General features: G+C 54.3%; 1 protein-coding gene across 4 annotated transcripts in view; it reads right to left on the minus strand.

The window, feature by feature from the left end:
• Positions 1-25,707, minus strand: part of MIDEAS (mitotic deacetylase associated SANT domain protein) — a 64,669-nt gene that overhangs the window by 15,604 nt on the left and 23,358 nt on the right. The window contains exons 1-3 of one of the 4 annotated variants that reach the window (XM_057730870.1): positions 24,711-25,206; positions 4,648-6,316; positions 3,209-3,514 (exon numbers count right to left, since the gene is read on the minus strand). In XM_057730870.1, the coding sequence (XP_057586853.1) occupies positions 3,209-3,514; positions 4,648-6,081 (1,740 nt within the window). In that variant the 5' untranslated portion in view covers positions 6,082-6,316; positions 24,711-25,206. Of the gene's footprint in view, positions 1-3,208; positions 3,515-4,647; positions 6,317-6,822; positions 7,375-7,417; positions 18,132-24,710; positions 25,207-25,707 lie in introns of those variants that run through there. The other 3 variants (XM_057730872.1, XM_057730873.1, XM_057730871.1) reach the window with 3 other exon arrangements.

Here is a 25,707-nt window from a genome sequence, read left to right on the forward strand (position 1 = left end):
TTGGAATTGTGTTTTCCCCAGAGACAGATGCTGTAATGGAAGAGACAACTGAGAGGCTGAGACACTGAGTAGAGCTTTTAATAAATTCAAGGAGCCAGCAGAATAAAAACTGGAGTTTAGAGTTTGCCAAGGAAGGAGAGCCAGGTAAACCCCCAGGTTTTGCATTGGGACTCCAAAGGGCTATACCCTCGGAATAAAGGTGAATCAGAAATAGATTAGTTCTCAATGGAATAATGCTCAGCTTCAAATCATCTGATTAAGTTAAAGTAACCCAGGATTGCTTGTGCTCTTTGCTACCTGTCAGATGCAAAGACAAATCCTCTCCAGTAGAGAACATCATCCAGTCTTTAATTACCTGAACCATTTTTCATATATAATGTCTTTCAATAAAAAATAACCAGATACACAAGAGAGCAAGATGTGATTTAAAAACAAGAAATAGCAGATAATAAACACAGACTCACAGGGATCCCATTAATGGAGCTATCAGACATAAACTTTAAGAAAATTATGCTTGGGAATTCCCCGGCAGTCCAGTGGTTAGGACTGGCACTTTCACTGCTGAGGCCTGGGTTCTATCCCTGGCTGGGGAACCAAGAGCCCACATGCTGTGCAGCATGGCCAAGAAAAGAAAAAAAGAAAGAGAAAAAAAAAATGGAAAAGAAAAAGAAAAAAACAAAACAAAAAACTATGCTTAAGTTATGCAATAAAAGGCAAGGTTGAGAATCTCATCAAAGAACTAGAAACTATAAAAATGAACCAAATGAAAATTCAGTACCTGAAAAATAAAATAACTAAAAACAAGAGTTCAATGAATGGGCTTAACAGCACATTAGACACAGGTAAAGAGAGAATGGGTGAACCGAAAGACAGGTCAGACTAAAACAGAAAAAGAAATGGAAAACATAGGAAAGTGCATGGCAGACAAAACAGGGGATACAGTGAAATGTGCTAACAAAATGTGTAACTGGAGTCCCAGAAGGAGAGGAGAGAGAAAATGGAGCAGAAGCACTCTAAACAGAATAAACACAAAGAGAACAATACTTAGGTACCACAGCAAAACTGCTGAAAACTAATGATCAAAAAAAAAAAAAAAAAAATCCTAAAAGCAACAGGATAAAAAGATACCTTACATTCAAAGGAGCAACATTATGGGTTATAGTGATTTCTCAACACTGTAACTACAACAGAAACCTGAAAACAATGGAATGACATCTTTAAAGTGCCAAGAAGAAAAAAAAAAGAAAAAAACTACCAACACAAAATTCTCTACCCAGCAAACTTATCCTTAAAAAATGAAGATGAAATAAAAACAGTTTCAGAATTTTCAATCAAAGACTAATAAAATTTATCACTAACAGACTCACACTAAAGGAAATAATAAGGGATGTTCTTCAAACAGCATATAAATGATCTGAGATGGAAGTTTGGAGATAGAAGAAATAAAAAGCAACAAAACACTCTAGATATTTTGAATAAATCCAAAATGAATAACTGAACAAAACAATAATGTTACAATGTCCTATCAATGTTAAAATATATGGAGAATGAAAATTCATGTCAATAATTCTACAAGTTAGGGGTTAGGGGAAACTGAGTTAAAGGATTACAAGAACTCTTCATTGTCCAAGAAGAGGTAAAGCACTAACTTATATTAGACTTCAGTAAGCTAAGAATGCATTTCAGTCTCTAGGAATTCTTCTCAACCAGAGGATTAAGCTCTAATGTGATAAGGCATTCACTACATAATAAGTTACCTTCTCTCCTACACATCTAGAATGGTACTAGCTATGTACCATCCTCCAGATAATTGAGAAAACGGTCACCCAAATTCCTTTCTGTAGGGCTTGGTTCTCTCAGAGAAATCCAGGTAGGGGGCTTCCCTGGTGGTGCAGTGGTTAAGAATCTGCCTACCAGTGCCAGGGACACGGTTTTGAGCCCTGGTCCAGGAAGATCCCACATGCTGTGGAGCTACTAAGCCCGTGCACCACAACTACTAAGCCTGTGCTCTAGAGCCCTCAAGCTCACAACTGTTGAGCCCATGTGCCACAACTACTGAAGCCTGCATGCCTAGAACCCATGCTTCGCAACAAGAGAAGCCACTGCAATAAGAAGCCCACGCACCACAATGAAAAGTAGCCCCCCTCTCTGGAACTAGAGAAAGCCTGCACAGTAACAAAGACCCAATGCAGCCAATAAATAAATAAATAAATAAATAAATAAATAAATAAATAAATAAATTTATTAGAAAGAAAGAAAGAAAGAAAGAGAGAAAGAGAGAGAGAAAGAAAGAAAGAAATCCAGGTAGCAAAGGCTGCTAGGGTAGTCACTAAAGGAGTAATACGTAAGTATATAACAAATAAATTAATAAAGAGGGGAAATGGAATAACAAACCCAATCAATCCAAAGGAAAAAAAAAAAGAAGAAAGAAAAGGCAGGATGGGATAACTAGATGGCATATTTAAACCAAAGTTTTTCAGTAATTATATTAAATGTAAACCGTATCAATGCTCTAACGAAAAGACAGGGGTTGTCAGAACAGATAATAACAAACCCCAATTATAAGTCCACTTGAAAGATATACCTTAAGTAGAAGGATACAGAAAGTCTGAAAGTAAAAAGATGGAAAAGATATACACCCCATCCTCCTCCCACCCACACTAACCAAAACAAGGCAAAATATCTGACAAAGCAGACTTTAAAAGGCAAAAAGATTACTGAAGATAAAAAAAAGAAACACTTCATGATAAAGTGCCTAATCTAGTTCTAAATGAGTATGCAGCTAACATTGCATCAAAGTGTATAAAACAAATACTGACAGACCTAAGAAGAAATAGGCAAAACCTCAATCTTAGTGGGAGATCTCAAAACACATGCTTGTACTGACAGAACAAGCAAACATTTCTACAGCCCGGTCTAGCATAGGGCGTGACCCATACTAGAGGTCCAATCAAAATTTGCTGACCTGAAATAAAAGAGAGTCACACATCCCAGATTTTCCTAAACAGTCCAAATTTCAAGCATAAAATTGTCTCTTTGTCCCCCATAAGTGTATTTGTCCAAAAGTTTCATTTGGAAAATACAAATAATATCCCCATGGGTGACTCGAATCCCTCCTACACTGCCATGTTCTCCTTTCTCCCATATAATACTAGGTCCCCAGGGGCACTCAGGTAACTGAGCTGTTTGCAAGGGGCGCCTCTCATACCTGAGCTGGGGCATCAGTCCCAGGGATACGGGTAGACCGCCTGCGGGTGACGATGACTGACGGCTTGTGTTCAGCGGGGTTCTGTTCAGGACCCTTTCCATCCTCATCAACACCTCCAGCGTGGGCCACCTCAGTTGGGTCCACAGCCCGCACAGGCACAGACACTGGGATAATGAGGGGTACCATCCCCATCCCGCTGTCCTCTCGTGCTCGCTTGGCAGCTAAGGAAGGCTCAGAAAACTCCACCCCACACTTGGTAGTTGAAGCCAATACACTTTTTCGCTTCTCCTCAGAGCCACTGGCATCCTGGAGGAGAGGGAGAAGAAATGGAGACGGTTAGAAGGTAAGTCCTGATCTGCTGGTCCAGGACCCCTAGTCCCATTTGATTCAAAGACCCAAACACCCATGATGGTTCCCAAGGGTCTTCGGCAACCTGGCCTTTCCCTGACCTCCTTTTCCCCCACCATATTGCCAAATACTCTCCATAACCTCCCTTCTTCCAGGTTCTCCCACCCTGGCCTGAAGTAGGAAACCCCAGATGGCCATCTCAGGACAAAAGTGGCTTATAGATGTGTTTTGTTTGGTCTACACAGTGAGTGGCATGTGAAATAGTATCTAAATATTCAAAACTGATCTCTGCAAAAGAAAGCAAGCAAGGAACCTGTGGCAAGGTAACTGTGGTCTTTGTCCCCATTGGCAACTGGCTGGAGTGAAGTCAAGTTTGGCAGCCTCCTGCATATAGGTCTGGCCCTATAGGGTTTGAGGGTTGAGACCTCTAGTGAAGGAAGGGGCAAACACTGGCTTTGGAGTCAGACACTAGCTTCTATCCTACCTTTGTGAGCTTGGGAAACCCCAGCTGGGCCTTAGCTTCTTTAGCAATAAAATGGGGTAAATGCCAGCATCCCTCTCATAGGGTTTGATGAGAAATTACTTGTGATCAAGGATACAAAACTCCGAGTACAACATAGGTGCTCAAATTCTGTTCCTTCTTCTTCCCCATTTAGATTGTCTTTTCTTTCGAATCAAATTTATGGCCATATAATCTATACACGACAAAATGCACCTATTTTTAATTATAGTTCAATGCATTTTGACAAGTATAACCGCTACCACGTTCCTGTCTTTTAGCATGCGGATCTGGAAATGGTTTCACCTCCCCCTACTCCCAACCCTGCAAGTCCCAAATGAAGAAGGCAACCCACGACGGTGCATTGCATTTTCTTGCCTGCAACCTTGCATGGGTATAAAACCCATTTTCCCTTCAGGTATGGATGCACCTACACAGAGATTCTTTGCATGCAGGGAGTTCAGAACTGCCTGGAATGGATGGGTCCTTTCATTTCCTTCAGTGAAGGGAGAAAACTGCCCTTGTGGACCTGGAGTCACTAGCTCTCCCCTGGCCCCAGACACGGCTCGCCCAGCCCTCTGCCAGGTCTCACCTTCGTGTTCTGCAGTGAGGCCAGCTCCACTGCCTTCTGGGCCAGGGTCAGCAAATTGGCCTCCTGGGACGCCCGGCGCCTCCGTCGAGTGCTCTGAATCACCCCACCCCGCAGCACCTGCCCACAGTCCCCCGTGCCCACCGCCCGCATGCCCTCCTCACTGCCCATGGTGGGAGCCTCCCGCTCCCGACCATTGGGTGCCAGTCTCTCCCCATCTGACAGCAACTGTGACTCCCTCAGCTCCAGCGAGAACCCCAGAGCTTCAGGATGGGGCTGCCCCAGGGGACCGGGTGGCGGCTGCTGGGGGGGCCAGTGATGTAGGAACAGGTTGCTGGCAGGCTCCTGCCCAGGTTGGGTGCCAGCCACAGCCAGGGCGGTGGAAGGCAGGATACCCTCCTTAGAGAGGCGGCGGGAACGGCGGGGGAAGGCGATCTGGGCCTGAGGTAGCACAGGCTGCGGGGCTGACTCCTGCAGGAGGGCCTTGCGCAATTCTGGGTTCATGTCGGGGTTGGGGGGGAAGGGGTAGGGCGCCATGCTGTGGTGAGCCAGGTGGGACTGACCCAGCGGCCCGGCAGGCTGCAGGCCGAAGTCCTGGGGCTGAGACGGTGGCTGCTGCATGGGGTAGAAGTTCTCAAAGAGCTGCATCTGGGGCAGGGCCGCCTGCTGCTGCTGCTGCTGCTTCTGCGGCGGGAAGGCAGAGACAGGGTTGGGGGGCGGTGGGCCCTGCCGGAAGACCTGCCGGTTTACCTGGTGGCCGAATGCCAGCTGGAAGGGCTGCAGGGGCAGCGTCTGGTTTGGGGGCTTCTTGGCCACATGGAAAGAGTTCAGGGGTGCCTGGGGCCGCCCTACCTCCAGCTGCACCTTCTGCGGCACCATTGGCCGCACAGCGTTTCCATAGCGATCCAGCTGCGGCCCCCCTCCTTTCTCCCGCTTCAGCGCCTCAGGGTGGTTATAGTAGGTAGAGACGCCCATGCCAGGATGAGGGCTCCCCTTCGGTCCACTGTAGAGGGGCAGGCCGTGGCGGTTCCACGTTGAGTGGGGTGGAGGTTGGCCCGGCTGCTGCTGCCAGCCACTGTCACTGACACCCCCTCCGCCGCCACGATCCGGGCCCCGCCCTGGAGCCATCACAGAATTGGGCCACTTGACCGAGCCCACCTGCTGGGACAACATGGTTCGCTCAGACCCATACACCACAGAGTTCAGCAGGGCCAGGCTGTTGGAAGGGGGCAGTTCCACAGGCTGGGAGGCAGGGGCAGCTCCTGCCGGACCCTCGTGCGAAAAGTAAGGCTCCTCCTTCACTCTGGACTGCGGAGGGGGCAGGGGCTGCTGTGGGGCTTGCAGGGTTTGGGGCTGCTCCTTGGGAGCTGGTTCCTGGTCCCCGAAGAGGCAGCGCTTCCTCTTGCTCTGAGCCTTGGGCTGGGCCTGGAGGTTCATGGTGTGGTCAGCTGGGCCCCAGCAGTGAGACCTTCTTCACCAGTTGCCCATCCCCTGGGGGATGATCCTGCTGGAAGCTCGGCCCTAGTCCAGCAGCCAGAGAGGGGCAGGGAAAATGCTGGATGATGCGGTCAGGCACAGGGAGAAAGAACTGCTGGCTCTTCCTTCCTTTTTGCAGAGGCTCTCGGGCTCCTCTACTCTTCCCAGTTCATGATGTTCCACAGGGCCCTGGAGCCTGCAGACAGAAGAACAGCAACAGTGTCAGCCACAGCCTCCCAGGATGCCCCAGAGGTCAGCACAAGTGAGGGGAGGGTCTCAAGGGTCCTACAGTTCCACTGCCTCCGGGGACAAGCCCAAGGTCACAGAGCAGCATTGGTGAGGCAAGAGCCAGGACCTTGGCGGAGCTACCAGAAGCTACCAGAAGGCAGCAATATCTCCCAGGGTGCTCTGGTACTCTCCCTTGTCCAACCACCTCGCTCTCCTGGTTGGTCTCCAGGACTGCTGCATGTGGTTGTGTAATTTGTGCATTGTGCAAAGGCACCTGCCAAGGGGGCAAGTGGGGCTGAGATCCAGCCGGAGACCCTGCAGTCAAGCTGGGATAAGGGGTAACAAAGGCCATATTGGGGTCCCTTCTCCTCTGAAGCCAGGCCTCCGCCCACTGGGCAGCCAAGTAGGTCCTCACACATCTGTCCATGCAGTGGCCTCCCCAGTAGACCCAGCAGGAGTTTTTTCAGCCAGTACCTCCTCTGACATTCCATGCACATCTCAGACAGGAAGTGGAAAAAACAGCAGTCACTCCCAACTGTGCAGCCCAAGAGTCAGGAGCCCCTCCAGGCCCTTGCAGAGCCCTGGGCCCATGTCCTTTGCACTGAGGCACGTAGGTGAGGCCCCGGAAGAGTGTGTGCAGTCCTAACCCCACCCCTGGGAGGAGCTGCTGGGTGGAACAGTGGCTGCCTAAGTCTTCCCCAAACAGCGCACGGAACCTGTTTTGCAACCTGGGCTGACAGGAGACAGGATCCAGCCTGGTAACTGGTCAGCAGTCCCCACCCACCCTCCTCCACGGCCGAAGAGCTCCTGGCATCTTGAGCAAAGGAATAGTATAGCTATAATATAGAGGGGGGTGCAGATTTCTAGAATTTAAGTCCAGAAGGTTTCTCCGTGACATGGCGTGACTAAAGTGCTCACAGTGTTCCTGTGTTTGTTTTCTAACTTGATTTAAAAAAAAAAAAAAAGTTGCTCTATTTATTCTGCTACAGACAGAAGGGACTGAGACCAGTATTTTATAATTTACATGTGTTTTTATTACTTACATGCAAGTTATAACTTACGCCTGTACCTTGCATATATTTTTAAAGACTTTTTCTTTCTTCAGAGAGGGTTGGTTTTTTCTTTTGTTTTGTTTCGTTAGCCTCTCTGGGAAGTTGGGGGTGGTGGGAGCTACAGGGCCCACCTCTTCCCCCTGCTAAGATTCCCATCCTGCGCCAGTCAGTCCAGAAGGGGAGGGGAGAGGCGGGGCGCTCAGGAAGCCCCCGCGAATAAATCTGCAGGTCCAGGCTGACCTCAGGCGTCAGGACCTAGACGGCCCAGGTCATCGACAAGCAGCCCCGGGAGTTCCCAGAAAACCAGCCGCGGGGCGCCGGAGCAGGGCTGGCCGGGCACGCCGGGCAGGTTCCGGTATGAAGGCCTGGCTACCCCGGCGATGCCCCTGGCCCCGGGGCGGCGGCCGCGCTATCGCTCCTCAGCACGCTTCCGCAGCTCCCCAGCCCTTCCCCTCCCCAGCGGCCGTGACTCACTCCGGCCCCCTGGTGCCTTTCACTTTCACCCAGCACCCAGAAGGGGAGGAACTTCCTCCTCCACTTCCTTCCGCAGCTCCCGGCCCTGCTGTGAGTGAGAGCGGCACCCCTTTTGTCTCGCATATGGAAGCTGAGGGAGGGGGACACAAGGAGGACATCCGAGTGACCCAGGCCCCCGCACCAGGGGAGGGTTCAGAAGAGCAGAGAGTGCTGAGGCCACGGAAACCACCTTCTGAACAAACCCCTTTCTCTTGCTTTTAAACTCTCATTGCCTAAGAGCCGACCCAATCCAGGGCAGAGACCCAGAAGCTGGCCCCTAGACTGAAAACAGCCCTGGGCGCCATCGTGAAGCGGCAGAGTGGGACTGTCCCAGCTCCAGGAGTCCGGCTCTGCCTCTCCAATCAGAATGTACCAACTACAAGTACGTGTGTGTCTGCAGAAGCAAGACAGAGGAAGGAAGAACGTGCTCTGTGGGGGGGGGGGGGGGAGGGGCGGTGAAGTTGGCAGTTCCACATGCCTCCAGGGATCCAGGGAACTGGAAGCCTCCCCTCCCCCGACAGTACAGGCACCCTCCTCCTCCCCACCCCCCCCCCAATCACAGCCCTGTTGCCTGATGAGCCACAGAACAGGCTTGGGCTTGGAGGAAGGGAAGGCACACGTGGCAGATGGGCCTGGGTGCACGTGCAAGTGTGTGCATGATGGAGGGTGCCCAGGCGCAGGGATGGCCTCGGCGCCTACGGGAGGGTGGCTGCCCGCGTTGGGTTGGAGAGACAGAAGGGGGGTGGAGTCTGTGAAAGGGGATTCAAGGCAGGGCTGCTCCGGCTCCAGCAGGCGCTGGCTCACCTGCAACCCTCTGGTCAGGTCTGGTCTGCGTCCCACCCCCCACCCTGCACATCAAGGAGGGCCTTCACTCCTGACACCACAGTAGGTCTCCAAAGCTGGGCCAGGGACTTGTTTAGAAGAAATCAAGGGGGCCAATTCTGAGGAGGCTGAAGCTTCTGCAGAAGCCTCCCTGTACCCCCCTCATCCGCCCGGCACTGGAAGGCTGCTAACGATGGTAAGAGCACAGACACCCAGACCTGGGACCCTCAGAGAAGAAAGGTCGTCATCTGTGCGGGGGGGTTGGGGGGATGTCTGGGAACCCTGAAGGTAGGAGGGGAGGGGATGCACCAAGGCAGCAGGGTGTGTAGTAGGGTATGTTGTGGTAGTGGTGCTGGTAGTCGTAGCAGCAGCAGCAGCTAGTAGTTGTAATAATAATAATAAATAACTGCACCTGTGCTAGGCAGCGCCTAAGTACTCTGTGCATGTTTAATTCCCACAACAGCTTTATAAAGCAGCATGAAGCCAAAAAGCATGGAGCATTGTTATTTTAACCTCCATTTTACAGGGGAGCTAGACAGCCTCCAAAGGGCTGAATAACTTGCCAGTGGTCACATGGTACCTATGCTGCAGAGCCAGGGCTTGAACTTAGGCCTGTCTGACTCCAAGGTCTGTCTGACTCCAAGACCAAGCTCTTACTTCTTATCCCTAAGACATGCCGCTAAGACACCAGGCCCTTTCTGCACACCTCCCTCCCACAGCACGCTCCCGACAGTCTCAGAGCAAGGATTCTCCAAACACAGATATCCCTCCTCATTGGCACCAGGACGCCCCTTACCCATACCTGAACTGTTGGCAGGTAAACCTCTCCTATTCTGCCCCAGTAGAGCTGAGACCCTCAGACCCGCAGGAAGGGAGGGAAGGGCTGGGGGGCCGCCCCACAGAGGCACCAGCAGGTGTGGGCGGTCCACCCACAGGGAGGCCTGAGACTGCACTAGTCACTTCCACCTCACTCTCCAGACCTGGACCCTCCAGCCCATGCAAGCCCACCCCTGCCTCAGTTCTGCTGGCTGTTGGTGAGGTTTCCAGCTCTCATACCCCACTCATACCTCACAGCCTACAACTCTGGCCAGGACTGAGCCACTTCCTCCCATTTCTTCTGCCCCAGCCCTCCTCCTCGGTCCCTCAGATGGAAGTCAGCCGGGTCTTCCTCACAGTGAGGCAGAGGAAGCAAGCCATCCTTTCTGAAGGCTCCCAACCAATGGGCCAACTCCCTGAAGTTGCAGGGAAGAGGGTGTAATGAGGAACTCCTGCAGGCAGCTCACCCTTGGGACCGGCTGCAGGGCCTCTGACAACGGATGCAGAAACACTGCAAAAGGAAACCCACAGACATCATGGGGCCCCAGACACTCACACCCACTCTATCAGTCTGTTTGACTGTCTGTCAAGGCTCCATTCACTCTGCCCTTCCTCCAGGAGCCTCGCTGCTGCAACCAGTCCCTGACCACACCACAGACAGCCCTGGGCAGAAGACACAGCCAGCATCTGATTTCAACAGGCAGGGACCTCTGGGGCTTTCAGGAGGATCTACGGTGAGAAACACTTTCTCTCTACAGAAGAAAGCAACATGCGCTAAGAAAAGAAAACAGTGCTAAACCCACATGTGTTCTGCAGACACGTGAGGGAAGGTGCTGAAAAGGCTGTTGGGTGTTCTGTGCTGGTGGTGACACCATGCCCTCCAAGGACAGCAACTCGAACACATACGGCTCCCCACATGCTGTCAGCAGCCCAGCCGCATGTGTGACATAGGCTGGGAGAGTCCAGTGAGCCCTCACCACAGGGCAGTGGGGCCAGGCCATAACCACGGAGGGGACCAGGGCCACTGACAACCTTGGGGCACTCAGTGCAGGCATCCAACTCCAGTTTTGTTGTGAGTCAAGATTATACAGGCCAGGAAAGGGGTGCCCGGCTTGGTCCCAGTGGCTGCGGGGGCTCAGCTCTGACCTGGGGATGAGAGCCAAGTGAAGGACCCCCTGACCCTGGAAGGCTACTGCTCCAAGCTCCTGCTCTTACCTGTGCCACCCCTGGCCCCACAAACTCAGCAGCAGGAAGAGGGGGAGTCACAGCTCATGCATCTCCAGCCCAAGGCAAACAGACCCAAACATGGCACCCAACAAGGCCCCGAATCTCTAGGCCAGCCAGCTCACTCACTGAGCACCAAAGAGGCTATCTTAGGACAAAATCTAAACTCCCTACCCAGCCCACAAGTCCCTGCAGACTTGGATTCCTGCCACTTTTCTCCACACTCCATGCTGAAGCCATCATTCAGTGCTATTCCTGCTCCAATATGCTGTTCCTGCTCTGCTTCCAGGTCTGTGACCAGGCAGTTCCTCTGCCCAGCACACCTTCCCAACCTTTTCATCTGACCAAGTCCTACTCACCCCGCAGCTCTCAGGCACTGCTTCCTCTGAGCCAGGGACTACACTCTGAGCCCATAATACCTCCTAAGCCCCATGACTGGGCTCAGAACACTGAATTTCAGGTGCCTATTTCTTAGTCCCCAGCAGACAGAAAGCTTCAGGGGGCAGAGTCTGCAAATCGTTGTACCTTGGCACTTGGCTCGTACCTGCCTCTTAGGCTGCTCATTCAAGACTGCGCCCAAGGTGAGTCAGAGCCATGCCTGGGCAGAGCCACTGCTCACGGCCAGTGTGTCCACCATGGGCTCTTGTCCAGCCCTGACTTCCGGTCTCTCTCCCTGATGCAGATCAGAGCTCTTGTGCACAGCATACTGAGATGAAGCGAAGAGGCCCAGCCTCCTAACCCCACCCCAGCCCCTACCATCAGTGGCCCAGGGCCCTATCCAACTAAGCTGAGCACAAACCCTTCCCCAGCTGTAGGCCCATAAGCCACTTGCCCCTTGACTATCACTCACTGCCCCACACTACGTGGAGGACAACTGAGAAAGTGCCAGCCCCACTGCTGCCCCCGGCCCCATTTTTCTTCCCTCAAGGCTTCTCACTCCTGCCCAGACCAAGGCCAGGGACATGAGCCTGTGGATCTGCTTACCTTGTGCTCCGACATGACTGGGCTGAGCCTAAAGACACCAAGCTGTCTGGCTAAGATGCCCAGGGCAGTGAGGCGGGGCCCCCCTGGAGGAGCCCAGCATGGCCCAGCTGGCCCTCCAGCCTGAAAATCTCTCTCTCAGATACTCGAGGGCCTTTGGCTACAGCCAGACTGGGCGAGTGGCCTGAAACTGCCATCTTGGACCAGCTAGAGTTGCCCAGGCCCTAGGTAGCCCTTGCCCCTGGGCACAGTGCAATCATCTCAATGCTGTGTGCCCTCCTCTCACTGGGAGTTCACGCCCAGGCTGAAGGGCCCCATTTCTCTAAGCCACTGGGCACACAAGTCCTGTTCTCAAGGGGTATGTAAAACCAATAAGGAAGGAGACGCCAGCCACAGAGATGAGGACCTGCCTCCCACAAGTGTCACTTCCCTTGGGTACGTGAGAGAGTAGGCCCCGTGATGTGTCTGTTCCCAGTCCAGGGGGAGTCTCCGGATTATCACTTCTCCAGACTGAACTTCAGCCCTGAAACGCAGAGGCCAGGCTGATAGGCCGGGGCGTCATGAGTCCCAGGGGTCTCAGCCGTCAAGCTGGACAGGCTCAGAGGCTTGGCCAGGGTTCAAGCTGCCTGTAGTCTGAACTTTGACTATAAAAATGCCAATACTGAGATGCTTTTAAAGGGATACATGTGAGAGGAGATCCTTTGCCTTATGAGGCATCCCCAGGGCTTCATTCAGGCATCTACCTTTATCATCTCCTCCACTGCCCTACAAACACCTGCAGGGTGTCCATCAAAGTCTGGATAACCAGGTCCACTTTACAAGAGGGAAGCTGAGGCACAGGAAAACATCGAGTCCTAGGCAGAGCCAGGAAAGGACGGATTCTCCAGGCCCAGCTTTTGCCCACACTCGGCAGGACTGGCTGCCTCCCTCCCAGGCAAGGGCCACAAAGGATCACAGGCAGTTGAGGAAATCCCCTTCTGCAGGACTTGGGACTCCCAGGGGGTAAAGTGGAAGCTGGCAGGCTTAGACTCTCTAGAAAAGAGAAAAAGCAAGTGTCCCTGCAGCCAGCCCTTCAGTGACTGAGCCTCTGGAGAGGGCTTCATGGAGACTTCACACCCCTCTCTATACCCTCACGCCACCAGAGGCTGCTCCAGCTCCCCGCTCCACTTCCAGAAGGACCTGACTCTCTTTCTGAAAGGGCCTGGCTCGACAGCTGTTCTAGGGCAGGGTTCCCTGGAGTCTGTGCCTGAGCGCCAGTGCCAGACTCCGTCCCAGACCAACATACAGAGAAGGCCACTCCAGGGACCTCCCTTATCATGGCCTTGCCTTGCCTACTCCTCCCTCCCACACACACGCACTCTCTGTAACCCTGCAGGTCTGTCCACTGCCCCTTCATCCACTCAACAAGCATCTGCTGAGATCTGGCTGTAAGCCAGTCTCTGGGGAGACACAGGAGATGAGGTACAGTCCCTATCAACACAGAGCTCCCAGTCCAGTGGGGGAGAAAATCAGAAACACACATTGATTATAATGTAAGGTGGCCTGTCCTGAGGCTTGAGATACATGCTGGGAATAGGGGATCCTGGGGAGAGTTCCCTGACTTGGAGCCTTTGCTGGAGCTGTTCCAGCCCTGCCTCCACTCTGACAACCTGCCTCCCTTCAAAGCCTACCTCCTCCAGGCAGCCCTCTGGCATATACTGTTCTCACCCTTTCTGAATCTTCATGCTCTTACTTGGTGTTAACCACTAGCCCACAAGGCTTTTGCAATTCCCTTCTGCTTCCACAGCAAGGCTGGGAGAAGCAGGGCCTGGAAGCAGTGGCCCAATGGAGAAGGTGGTGAACTGGTCATCAGGTAACCCGGCATCTGGTCGAGGACCCACCACTCACTGGTTTCTGCCTTTGAGGAATTTAGGAGCCAGGGGTGGGGTGGGGGAACAAGGCCTGTGTCCAGGAATCACCTTTGTAATGAGCAACTGCCACAGTAAATAGCAGCCACCAGCACTGCCCACATGTCCAATGTGTGTGAGTATTGCTTACTTGTATAACCACGTATCCCCATCTGAGAAATAAGGAAAGATTGGCTCTGAAAGGTAACTTGTTCTAGGTTACAGCCTGAGGTCCTGAGTTAGGAGCCAGGATTCTAATCCAAGCCTGCCAACTCCAAACCAGGTCTCTATCACACTCCGCTGCCTGTCAACGTGGAGCCGTGGTTCTCAAACCCACCCTGAAAGATTAGTTCATGGGTCTGGTAACAGGGCGCAGGATCAAGGTGGGAAATCCTCAGTGCTTCCTAAGCAGCCCAGGTGGTGCCAGGGTGCTGGAGCCGAGGAGAGGCTAGAGGGTCAGGGCCTGGCACTGTGCACTTTCCAAGGACCCGCTGCTCCTTACTCCCCTGGGAGCCACCTGCCAGGGTGCTGTGCCCTGCCCAGGAGGCATGAGGTGTGCCATGAGCCCTAGGGCTGACCGATCGTGGCTCTTACAGAGCCTAAGGCCCAACTTGCGTGCCCATGTTTACTGAGCTTTTAGTATCTGCCGGACAGTGTGCTGAGCATATTGCAGGCAACATCTTATTTAACCCTCACCCTTCTTTGTCCCATTTTATAGGTCTGCAATGGTATACTCAAACGCATGTAACACAAAAGAAGACAGTAATGGAGTAAGAGAGGAACAAAAAAAAGACATCAGACACATAGAAATCAAACAGCAAAAATGGCAGGCATAAATCCAACCTTTTCAATAATTACTTTAAATGTAAATAGGTTAAACACCCCAATTAAAAGGCAGAGGTTGGGAAAACAGGTTAAAAAAAAACATGATCCAACTATTAACAAGAGACACACACTTTAGATTCAAAGACACAAATAGGTTGAAAGTAAAAGGATGGAAAAAGATATACCATGCTCACAGTAACCAAAAGAGAGCTGGAATGGCTATGCTAATATTAGACCAAATAGACTTTAAGACAAAAACTCTTATTAAACAAAGAAGGACACTTTATAATGATGAAAGTGTCTATCCATCAAGAGGGTATTACAATTATAAACATATTTACACCTAACAACAGAGCCCCCAAAATACATGAAGCGAAAACTGTCAGAATTGAAGGGGAAAACAGACAATTCAACGATAATAATTGGAGCCTTCGCTTTCAAGAATGGATAGGACAACTAAACAGAAGATCAACAAAGAACAGACCTAACAGATATCCACAGAACGCTCCACCCAACAACAGCAGAATATACACTCTTCTCAAGGGTACAGAGAATATTCTCCAGGATAGAGTATAAATTAGGCCATAAAACAAGTCTCAATCAATTTGAAAAGGTTGAAATCATACAAAGTATGTTCTCCAATCAAAATGAGATAAAATTAGAAATCAAAAAATAGAAAGAAATTTGGGGAATTTACAGGAAGTGAAGGTTAGAAGTAACTAGTCAAGTTCTCACAGCTCAGAAAGGCCACTCCCTCCTTACTCAGACCATGTTCTCCACACCTACTGCACAGCCCTAGGAAGCCGCAGATCTCAGACTTTTGCAAGTGCCTGGCTAGCCCCTCTCCCATCCCCCACACCAGACACACACTGAACCTGACCCCAAGCTTGATCCCAGAATTAAAACAGCTGGGGAGGGAGTGCCCTTTAGGGATGTAACAGCTTATAATGCTGCCCTGCTCCTCCCTGGGAAAATGGCCACAAGCAAATATTTTCACTCCCCCAGCCAGTCTACAGAATGTCCAAAAGGCAGATCCTTCCCAAAAGAAGGAAGCTAACATTTACAGAGCACGCCCCCCATGCCAGGTACTTGACATACCCTAATCCACGCACACGAACTTCCCATCCAGGCACCTCATTGTGCCCATTCTACAGAGGAAAACTGAGGCTCTGTTATTAAGGTGGCAGAAGCAAGATTCAAAATTTTGTCTGCCTTCGAAGTCCCCGGTCTTTCCATCACCCTTCCATGAGATGGGAAGGATGATCCCCAAATCCCAAATCTGTACTTGCTGTGGACTTTGGAAAGAATACTACACACAAGAACCCCACAAAGCCAGCGGGGGACCCTCCCCTTTCTCATGCTCCCTCCCAGAACTGCTGCTTTTCCTGGGGCCATTTCCAAGTAGAGCATAGTATATAACACTTCCTCCCAAGAAACAATCCCAGCCCCAGTCTGCAGAAACAGGCTTCCCTCAAGAGCAGGAGCATCTGTAAGACCCCCTGGAAGCTAGGAGAGCCCACAGGGCTTTGAGGTGGGAGGGCTGCAGGGGTGAGCTTGGAGCTGCAGAGTTAGCAGGATCACCCTCTGGAATAAGAGCCCCCACACCACACGGAGAAAGGTGGCTTGTGCCTCTCTTCGGAGCTAACTACCAAAGCAGGGCACAGCTGGGGAAGCGGAACAGATTCCAGATATCAAGGGATGTCGGAGTTCACTCCGTCCAATCCCTCGCGCCACAAAGCAGCCCAGAGAAGGAAAGAAACTTGCCTGCAGTTACACAGCCAGGAGCAAGAATCAAAGCCCAGAATCAAGGACGCCAAGAACAAAGCTTCATGCCTCCATTTAGGAGGCCCCAACTTTTGGCAAGACACTGGGCAGGGCCTGGGGCCGAGGTGAAACCCCAATATCACAACAATAAGGCTTCTACTTTGCCATCGTCACCACTTCTGACATTTCTTGAGGGCACTGCTCTATGCCAAGCATGGTGCTGAGCACTCCACACACATGCTCCTGTTGAGTCCTTAAGACAAGGCAGGTATTATCACACTCCCCTTTCTCAACGAGGCACCTGCAGATCTGAGGTCACAGGAGTATAGAGGCAATGCCAGGGCTGAGACCCAGAGCCCTTTCTGGAAGGCCTCAGGCTCACCCTCCTGCTTGGGTGCACATCAGGCTATTGGGGATGGATGGCAGCAGCCTCTGGGCTGTTCACAGCTTCTCCCTGGAGAGTGGCTTCAGCTAGCCTGAAAAGCACTCTCACGTCCTGGAAGTGAGACTGGTCAGGAAAGGCAAGCGAGAGGCCTGGGAGGCAAGTGGCTTTGAAGATGAAGACGCTACTGGTGATTACCACCACTGGGCCAACCTCTGAAGCTCAACATCTTCAGTTCAAGAGGAAGCCACATCCCTCCCACACTCTCCAACCCCACACCCACGGCTGGCCAACAGCTCTTTAAAAATAAAGCCGTGACTCGCCCCAAATCCCCATGGGGCCCAGGCTCCTGCCCCCTCCGCTGGCACCCTGAAATCTGGGTCAAGTCCGTCCCATGCCTGGGTTCCTACTAGTGCCAATGGCCCCCACCCGGGGCACTGTGCATCAGCCCCAGCACGACAAGCCACCTCCCTGCATGGGGCTCTCAGAAGGGTTTCTTCTCAAGAAGTGAAATCACTAAATAAAGGTTGTTTACTGAGCATCCTGAGTAAGGAAGACAGATAGTGTCCACCCATCTCAAAGATCACTGGTCCAAATCTCAATTTCATGGCTGATGGGACTGAAGCCCTGAGAGGTAACATGATTTGCCCAGGAACACATGGCTGATTACTTGGATAGAGCGGTGGTCAGGGCCTCCCAGGAGATGTTCTCCGCACTCCCTCAGACCTGGCACTGCTGCCTCTTCTTCTCAGGAGGAAGCAGGGGGATGGGGGGGGATGTCTAGTGTGTAGTGTCTTCATCAGCTCTGGCTCTCCTGCCTGGCCAGCTGCAGAAGGAACGAAGACCTTACTTCATGGCCGGGGGACGGCAGGGAGGGGAGTTTTTTAGGGGGTCGTCCTGCTGGTTTGGAGATAAGAATGGGGACACTATGGCTCCCCAATACCTGTTAGTAACCAAGAAGCACAAAAACTTGCTGCCAGCAGTGGGGGGGCCGTGCTCACAGCATGACTGCCTGGGGCCTCCCAGATGGGCTGCAGAGCAGGCACAGAGAGCCCGCCGCCTGCCCCACTCGTGCAGCTCTCTGGTCCGTGCCCCGGCCTTTCTCAGGCCCCGGTCAGGATCCAGGGCCTCTGCCAAGGGCTCACACATTCCTTGCGTTTCTCCAGTCTCTGAGCAGCTGCTGCAGGCCCTTTTCTCTTGTGTTGATTTATTCTTTATTGTTCCTGAAATACACCCAGAGGCCTTTGGCACTGGGCACCAGCAGAGCCTCCAGCCCAAGCCCCAAGTACACATCCACCAGGCTCTCTGGGACCTGGGCCAAGCCAGCTGGCATGATGGGCCCTGGGGTCAGACCCAGCAGCCGGGAAGGGAGGCCCAAGATCCCACCGACCCCCAGCCTATGGTCCCAGAGCTGTTCTCAGGACGATCGAGGCTGGGATATTTGGGGAGGAGGAAATGCCTGCAAGGTCTCTGGGAGGCCTAAACTAAACCTTTCCACTCCTCCCATGAATAGGTGACTCCCCCAGCAACCTCCCCGCCCCCTGCCCCCCGACCCCAACACACACACAGCTGACCCACACGCGCCTGTGCCCTCCACAGCAGGGCCCTGTGGCTCAGGCTGGGCTTCTGGCTGCCCTATCACGTGTTTGGAGAAGGAGGCCTCAGAGGGGTCTTCCCCACCCTTCCCAGCCCAAAATATCTCCCTTATCAGCCAGTCTAATGGTGCCTGAATTCCTACTATCAACACTTCATTTCAAGGGTCAAAGTACTGTTCCCTGTGCACATGAAAACAGCCCAGAGAACTGGGGGAGCTGCCTGGTAAAAAGACAGGGCTTTGGGGTCAAACAGAATGTGTCCCGGCTTCTCCAATCACCTGCCTTTCTGTGGGCCTCAGTCTCCCCGCCTGTAAATGGGCACAATATCTTCATCTCGTAGTGATTGCAGGATTAAATGAGGCTTATATATATGGGGAAGGGCTGGGGGGGGGGGGGGGCGTGGTGAGGAGGGTGTGCCTGGCACAAAGAGCTCAATAAATGAGATTTCATTGCCCCCTTGCTAGGCAGGGGCAGATCATTCATTAGTAGTCTTCAACACCTGGAGGAGGATGAAATGGCCTGACTCTTCCACTTCCACAGCGGGCTGAGAGCAGGGCTGAGCAGGCAGGAATAGGACAAGGGGACTAGGAGTCCCAGTGACAACGCTGGGCTCTGCAGGCATCTGGCCTAGGGCCCTAGGAGGCGCGCACTCAGCACGGGCCTCCCCAGAACTCAGCCGCGCCAGCAGGGCCTGCAGGGACGTGGTGGGACAAGAGTCCCCAGACAAAACCTGGCAGGGCCTCCAAGCCCATGACGGAGCCTCCACCCTCCTGGGCTCCATCTAAGAGCAATAAAAGGGGAAGTGCCGTCACCTGAGGGAGGCTGGGGAGCGGGTGGCCACAGAAAGTTTGAGGAGGGATGCCAGAGGCACCGGGGCCTGCAGAGGGCAAGTAAGCCTGCCCCGAGGCCACCACAGCGAATGTCCCACGAGTAGAAGTGCCTGCCTGGTTATTTTTGGCACCTCTTCTGCCCAAAGCCAGCAAGGAAAGGCAGCTGCTAGCAACATGGAAGGCCTGTTTACACGCAAGTGTGCAAGCACTGTGCAGGGACAACAAGAGCGCCAGCAGCCACCGTGCAGAGGGGCCTCTGGCCCCCCCCCCCCCCACCGTCTTCCTCTCCCGACTGTCCCTGTATGGTCCAATCGGCATGCTGCACAGCCCACAGAGCGTGGCTACTTCTGCTTTCAGTCAGATCCAGTCTCCTAACCGCAACATGCACTCTCTCACACACACACACACACACACACACACACACACACACACACACACACAAATAACCATGGTGCCCGCTGAAAACCGGGCCACACCCAGGAGCCGAGACAGTATTCCTCTGGGCTCTTCCTGCACTGAAGTGGCCCGTCCCCGTGTCCAAACTGGGAGGGGCAGGGACCAGGGGCAGGACAGAGGAGCCTTTCCTCCCTCCTAAAGAGAAAGTGGGGACAGGCTACAGAACCTCAAGGAACTCGCTGCCTCTCAGCTTCCCCATTTGAAAGTGAAGGACTAGATGTCCCAAAGTGTTTTCCAGCTCTGGGTGACCCCCGGGAGCTGGGGAGCCCAGAACTATGACCCAGGGCCCGCTGAGGAGATCAGACAAAGCAAGGTCAGGTGGGGAGGAGGACCTGAGGCCAGCCAGGTGCACCCCAAGAGCTGGGAGGAGGAGGAGGAGGAAGAGGAGAAGGAAAGGGGAGAAAGGCCAGCCCACACGCGCTCTCAGGATTTTGAGTTATCACTCAGGCCGCTTCTGAGATCTCTTCCGATCCGAGCGCCAGGGCCTTCCCCTCCAAGGAACTGGCACATTCTGGCAACAGCAAGCTGGCTTGGGGCTTCTGTCTGCCCAGCTGCTGGAAAAAGCTAGGAATCGAAATTCCTCCCTATTTTCCTTCCTCTCTGGACCCCATTTCTCCAGAGAAGATGGGTGGCCTCAGAGGGAACCCCCTTCTGGCTGCAAGCCTGTTGGACCTCCCTCTCTCCAAGCCTCAGCCTGGACAAAGCTGCCCTGGCTGCTCCGCTCCCCCCTTCCTGAGACTCCTGCAGGAAGCAGTGCCTGGAAAAAAATAACACTCCCCACGAGCTCCCTGTGGCTGGAGGGAAAGGCGGAGGGAACAGGGAGCACCTTCCCGGGCTGGCCACAGCACCAGGCTCTGTTCCAGGAAGAACAAGATCAAGAACCACTGCCAGGGACGCCTCAAGGCCTCCAGCCCCTCTCCTCCCCACCAGTCCCTGAAAACCACAGCCAAGTAAGTCGGGTCCCTCAGGGAGCCCCTGAGCCTCACCCCTGAAAAACACCAGCTCTCTCCGGGCATGTGGCAACTTTCTTCTTATATAATATCTTGGTGGCCTCCCCCCCCCCCCCCGCCCCCGCCCCTGCACCCCCCACTCCACCCCTGCTACTTCAATTGGTGAAAGAGCCAAAGTGCTTTTAGGAGCAACTCCCACCCCAGGCTCCACCCAAACTCCACTGAGGTCACACTGAGAGGCTTCAGGTGAAGCGAAGACAAGGGGACTTTTTCCTTGGCTGAGAAAGCAGCCCTCCTCCCACCCACGTGAGCAGTTCAGCCTGAGGCCTGGGTGGGTAGGTTCCCAAGAGTACCATCTGATCTCTGGGAAGTTGAGCCCTTAACCCTCTGCTGCAGGGACCGAATCACTTGCAAAAGTACACAGGCAGCAGGGTCTGGGCTGGTCTAGACTGGAGTGTATCACTCGGTTTTGCCCAGGGCCTAGGGAGTTCAACAAGGAGCTTCATTTACATAAGCCCCAGTTGCTTGGGAGGGTACCCTCCTACCACTAGCAGGACACCCTTCATTTCCTCTTCCCTGGAAGAAGCAAAAGGCAAACAGGAGCTGGGCTTGGTGGGAACCTGTGAAATGCAAGCCATCATCTACTGGGTACCTACTATGTGCCAGTCACTCTGCATGCACGATCTTGTTTAACCTTCGCAGCCACCCTATGAGGAATTATCATCCCCATTTCATAGGTAGGGAAACTAAGGCTCAGGAAGTTAAGCAATGCTCAAAGCCACACAGCAAGTGGGGAAGCTGAAGCACGAACCCAGGTCTGCCCAGGCCTCGCTTCTATGCGCCTGCCAGGCTTCCTTCAGAGACACCGCCCGGGTTACTGTCCACACACCATCCAGGAGTGGTGTTCTGAGTGTGGGGACGGAAGCACGTGTGGACAAGTTTTGCCTGATGGCTTTGGAATCTGAACTGATGCCCCACTAACTGTTACTGTTCGCAAGTGTGTGACTGTGAGAGCCCCTGTAAGTGTGCGTGTGTTGGCAGTGGAGGGAGGGTGATCTGGATTCCAAAGAGCAGTTTCCAACACCGAAGTTATGCTGTAATGCTTCTGATTCACAAAATGAGCTCATGGCCTCATGGATCCTGAATGTTGCTTCCAATGCAAATGCAAATCCCGTAAGGAAGAACTGGGGATTTTAGCACACTCCACCCAGCTCAAAGAGCTTGTTTAATTCAGCCCCACAGTCAGAGCGATCCTGTGCAGAAACAACTCTTCCAATGGAACACGACCCCTGGCTGCATCTCCTGCAGCCTGTGGAGTGTCAGGGAAGAATGGAGCCCCCAGGCTGCCTCTAAACTAACGCATACACACACAGGAAGGGTGCCAATTGGCCTGGCCAAAGGAAATGCCCAGTGTAGCAGATTCGTAGGCAGGAGGCTCCAACTCTTTCACCCTGAGGTCCCACTGGGGTCAGGATTATGGGACACAGTCTCCAGAAGGCCATCCCTAGGGCAGTGCCAGGAGATTGGGTTCACCAGCAACAGAATCACACATGGACCAACCCTTTTGAAACCAACGGCACAGAATGAATCCCGCAGCAGGACTCACTGGGCCCACCACATGCTAAGTACATGTGTTTTGGATGAAGATCTTTCATTTATTTGTTCAGCTAACATATACTAAACACCTACTAGATGCCGGGCACTGTGGGAACAATATAGAGCATAGGCTAGAGCAGAGCTAGGATAATCCTGAAATGTGCTTTCAACATTTGATGTATGTGTACTAACTTGCAAAATCCTCACCGCAACTCTATGAAGGTATAGAAACTCTAGCTCCCAGTTTGTTTCGAGCACCACACTACAGTATGTACACAAATGACTATATAAGGTGGAAATGAGTATTCAGAAGAAGGCTGAGGTTTCTCCAAAGAAATGGCATTTGAAACACGATTAGAAGGATAAGCAGGAACCTCCCAGCTACTTCTGGCCATCCCCACTCCACCAGGAGCAAGATTTCCTTCTGGGAGACCCAACTGCAGGAGAGGGGCTATCAAGGCCAAAGATTTCTGGACGAGTCCCACTCCCCTTCCAGGATACTCTGCTCCATGTGCCCCTCCACCCCCTTTCCTTCTCCTGCTCAGGGACCCAGAGGCCTTGGCTCCACTGGGCAGCCCTTCCCTGAGTTCTGCAACCACAGGAGGCTTTCAGCTGCAATCTGTAACTGCATGTTGCCTTTTCCCCCCCTCTATTTATTAAAAGCTGCAGCCCACAGGGCTAAACACTCAAACTATTTTTAAATCCCACATTTAAAAAGTTGAACTCTCATCCCCATGGGCACTCCAGGGCACTCTTTCCTAGGGTGGGGTGAGGGGCTGACAGAGCCAGGAGTGTGGGTTCTTCCCCGTGCTTGGAGAGGCCACACTGGGAGTGGTCAGGTTGTCCCAGAGCAAGCTGCCTGGTTGGGGGTGGGAGGTAGGAACCCTCCAGGTTCTTCACCCCCCTGGCCTCTGGGAGCTACTCAGACCAGAGAAACCTGCCAGAAGCCAATCCAATTATTGTGGAGACTGGGCCAGGGCCATGCAATGAGATGGTTTATCACAGTAATTGAATGTTCACACCCCTATTATTCACTGTCCAGAGCCAAAGGAAAAAGAGGATCCGTAAATTCCCAACCATGGATAGTTTCTCCTTTTCCCTTCATCCTGAAGCCACCCATCAGCCCGTGAAAAGGGTGCATTTCTCTGATGCTAAAGGGGCACGTGCACACCACCCCTAGGAGGTTCTGGAGCAATACAGGTGGATTCCTTCCCTCCGCCGGGGCCCCTCAAGGGAGGAGAAGCTTCTCCTGAGGGCTGCGGTTCTTCCGCCTTCATCAGGCCCCCAGCCTCAGTCCTGAAGCTGCAGAGCCAAGGGGAGGCCAGACCTCCGGGCCGCCACCAGGCCAGGCTCCCCCTGCTGGAGCAAGCCAGACCTCCCCTCCCCCCAGCCACAACTGCCAACAGGGATCCCCTGCACACACGTGCCTAGGCGGCCTCCATAGTCACCCAAGGCCAGCCGGCTCTCCCCGTCCCACCGTCCCCTGAGCGAGGCTCCATAGGCTGGCACGCGGGTGCCATGCGGGATGGTGGAAGCAGGAAGTAGCCACTAAAGTTGCGACCAACAAAGTTTTAAATGGGGTAGAGTAACTTCCCCTTTCATCCTTCCATCGGCTCACTCTGGAGGCTGGGCTGGAATACCCAGGGGCCCCCACTTAGACTGGCAGGTACCTCCTCCGGGTCTAGCTTCCTGAGGCTTCCTCGGGGCTCAGGCTGGAAAGCGTCTGGCCCTTATCCAGAAGCCTGGGTGGGGGCCCTAGAGGTGCAACCTGGCGCACACGTTCCTGGATGGGTGAGTTGCAAGGGGCGTATGACTACCTCCACCAAGCCAGCCACACGCAGGGTCCAGAAAAAAACCCGGGCTCCTGAGTTCCGCACAGGACCCGCCAGACGCAGCACCAGGGGAGGCTGCGGGAGAGCTCCGCAGGCCGCGGCGGCGCGGGGCGTGCGGGGGCGGGCGAGGGATGACAGGTCCGAGGTGCGCCCGCAGCCGGCCGCCCGAAGCGCTCCAGCGCAGGCCTCTGCTGCACTGGCCCCGGGCCCCTGCCACCCCTGGCATCTCCGTCCCCCGAACTCCGGGCGCGGGCGCAGCTTCCTGTCCACGCTCCGGTGCACACGGGAAGGGGAAGGGGCTCCCGCGCCAAGTCCCCGCAGCTCGCGAGACCCTCCCCCGCCTCGCGGACCCGGGCTCGGTCACGCAAGCTGGTCCCGGCGGACACCACGTTTCGCTCAGGCGGAGGAGGAGCCGCCGCCGCCGCCGCCACTGGCTCGGCGGGTTGGGAGGGTTTTCCTGCCGGGGCCGCGCCCGGGTGGGCGGGGGCCGCGCGCGAGCTGCGTAGCTGCACAAACACGGCGGGCTGGCGCTGCACACGCAGCTGCGCGCGGGGGGTGCGGGCCGCCGAGGGGGCGGGCGGCGGGGCGGCAAACGCACCTACACACGCGCCCCCCCCCGCTTGCCGCCCCGGCGGCAGAAGTTGCGGCGCCGCGCCCCCAGCAGCCCGCAGCCCCGCGCCCCCGCGCCCGGCCGCGCCTGCAGAGCTGCAGCCCGCGCGCCCACCCGCCGCTGCTTGCGCGCAGCCCGGGGTCCCTCGGCCGCCGCCGCCGCCGCCAGGGCGGGCTCTGCGCAGCGCCGCGTGCAGGCCTCGGCCGCCGGCGCGGCAGCCCCACTTACCCTGCTCCTCCCCGAGCTCCGGCATCGGCTGTCCCCTCTCCGCCGCGGGCCCGCCGCCTTCGGTCGCCTCCCTGGCTCCAGCCGCCTGCACGCACTCCCGATTTTTAAAAACAAACAGGCGCCGCCGCCTCCCCGCGGCGCTCGCAGGGTTTCCGCCAGCCCGCGCCTCCCGAGGCTGGGAAGTTTGCTGGCAGGGCCCGGGCGGGACGCGCGGGCTGTCACCCCTCGCTCCCGGCGCAGGAGCCTCGGCGCACCCCGCGCCCGTGGTGTCCGCCTCGCGATCGCTCTCCCTCCCTCCGTGTCACCCCCAGTCCTGCGATGCAGTGTCAGGATTGCACTGCTCTGACTCATCGGTTGAGCTCACAGCTTGAAAAAAAAAAAAAGAGAGAGAGAGGGCGAGAGGCAACAGCGAAGGAGGAGGACTCTCTGGCGTGCTACAAAGGATTGCACAACTCGGGGCTGGGAGCACGAAGCGCCCAGCGGCCGGCCGGCGCGCGCGGCACCGCGGCGAGCAGGAACCAGCTCTACCACTACATCAGCACAACTGTCTCGGGTCGGCCTCTCCGCCTGCAGGCCCGGCGCCGCCCACTTCCTGCGACCAAATAAGGCCCGGGAAGGCGGCTTTAAACCTCCGGCGGCTGGCCGGGCTGGGGATTTCCAGCAGACTTCACCTCCACTCCCGAATCAGTCGCCACCCTCCCCCAGCCCAGGCCGGCGCCCCCGATGGCTTTGCTGGAACCAGCAGGCCACGCGGCTCGTTCCTTTCACACCAAGGTCAGGAGGAGACGGTGACGAAATGTTTGGAAACCCATCGGGCCTGCCAGGAAAGTATGTGTGTGATGTTGGGGAGGACACACGTCGCTTTCTTCCAGAAAGAAAACTCTTGTTTTGGATACGGTAAAGCATGCTCAATCCTGTCCAAGGCACTTCATTAACAGTCTCCCGAAGTTTCACTTTTTGGCTCGTCAGCAGCCTAGTGGTGTTAAGGTTATTGAGA

The sequence above is a fragment of the Hippopotamus amphibius genome, chromosome 4, assembly GCF_030028045.1.
Source record: "Hippopotamus amphibius kiboko isolate mHipAmp2 chromosome 4, mHipAmp2.hap2, whole genome shotgun sequence".
NCBI lineage: Eukaryota > Metazoa > Chordata > Mammalia > Artiodactyla > Hippopotamidae > Hippopotamus > Hippopotamus amphibius.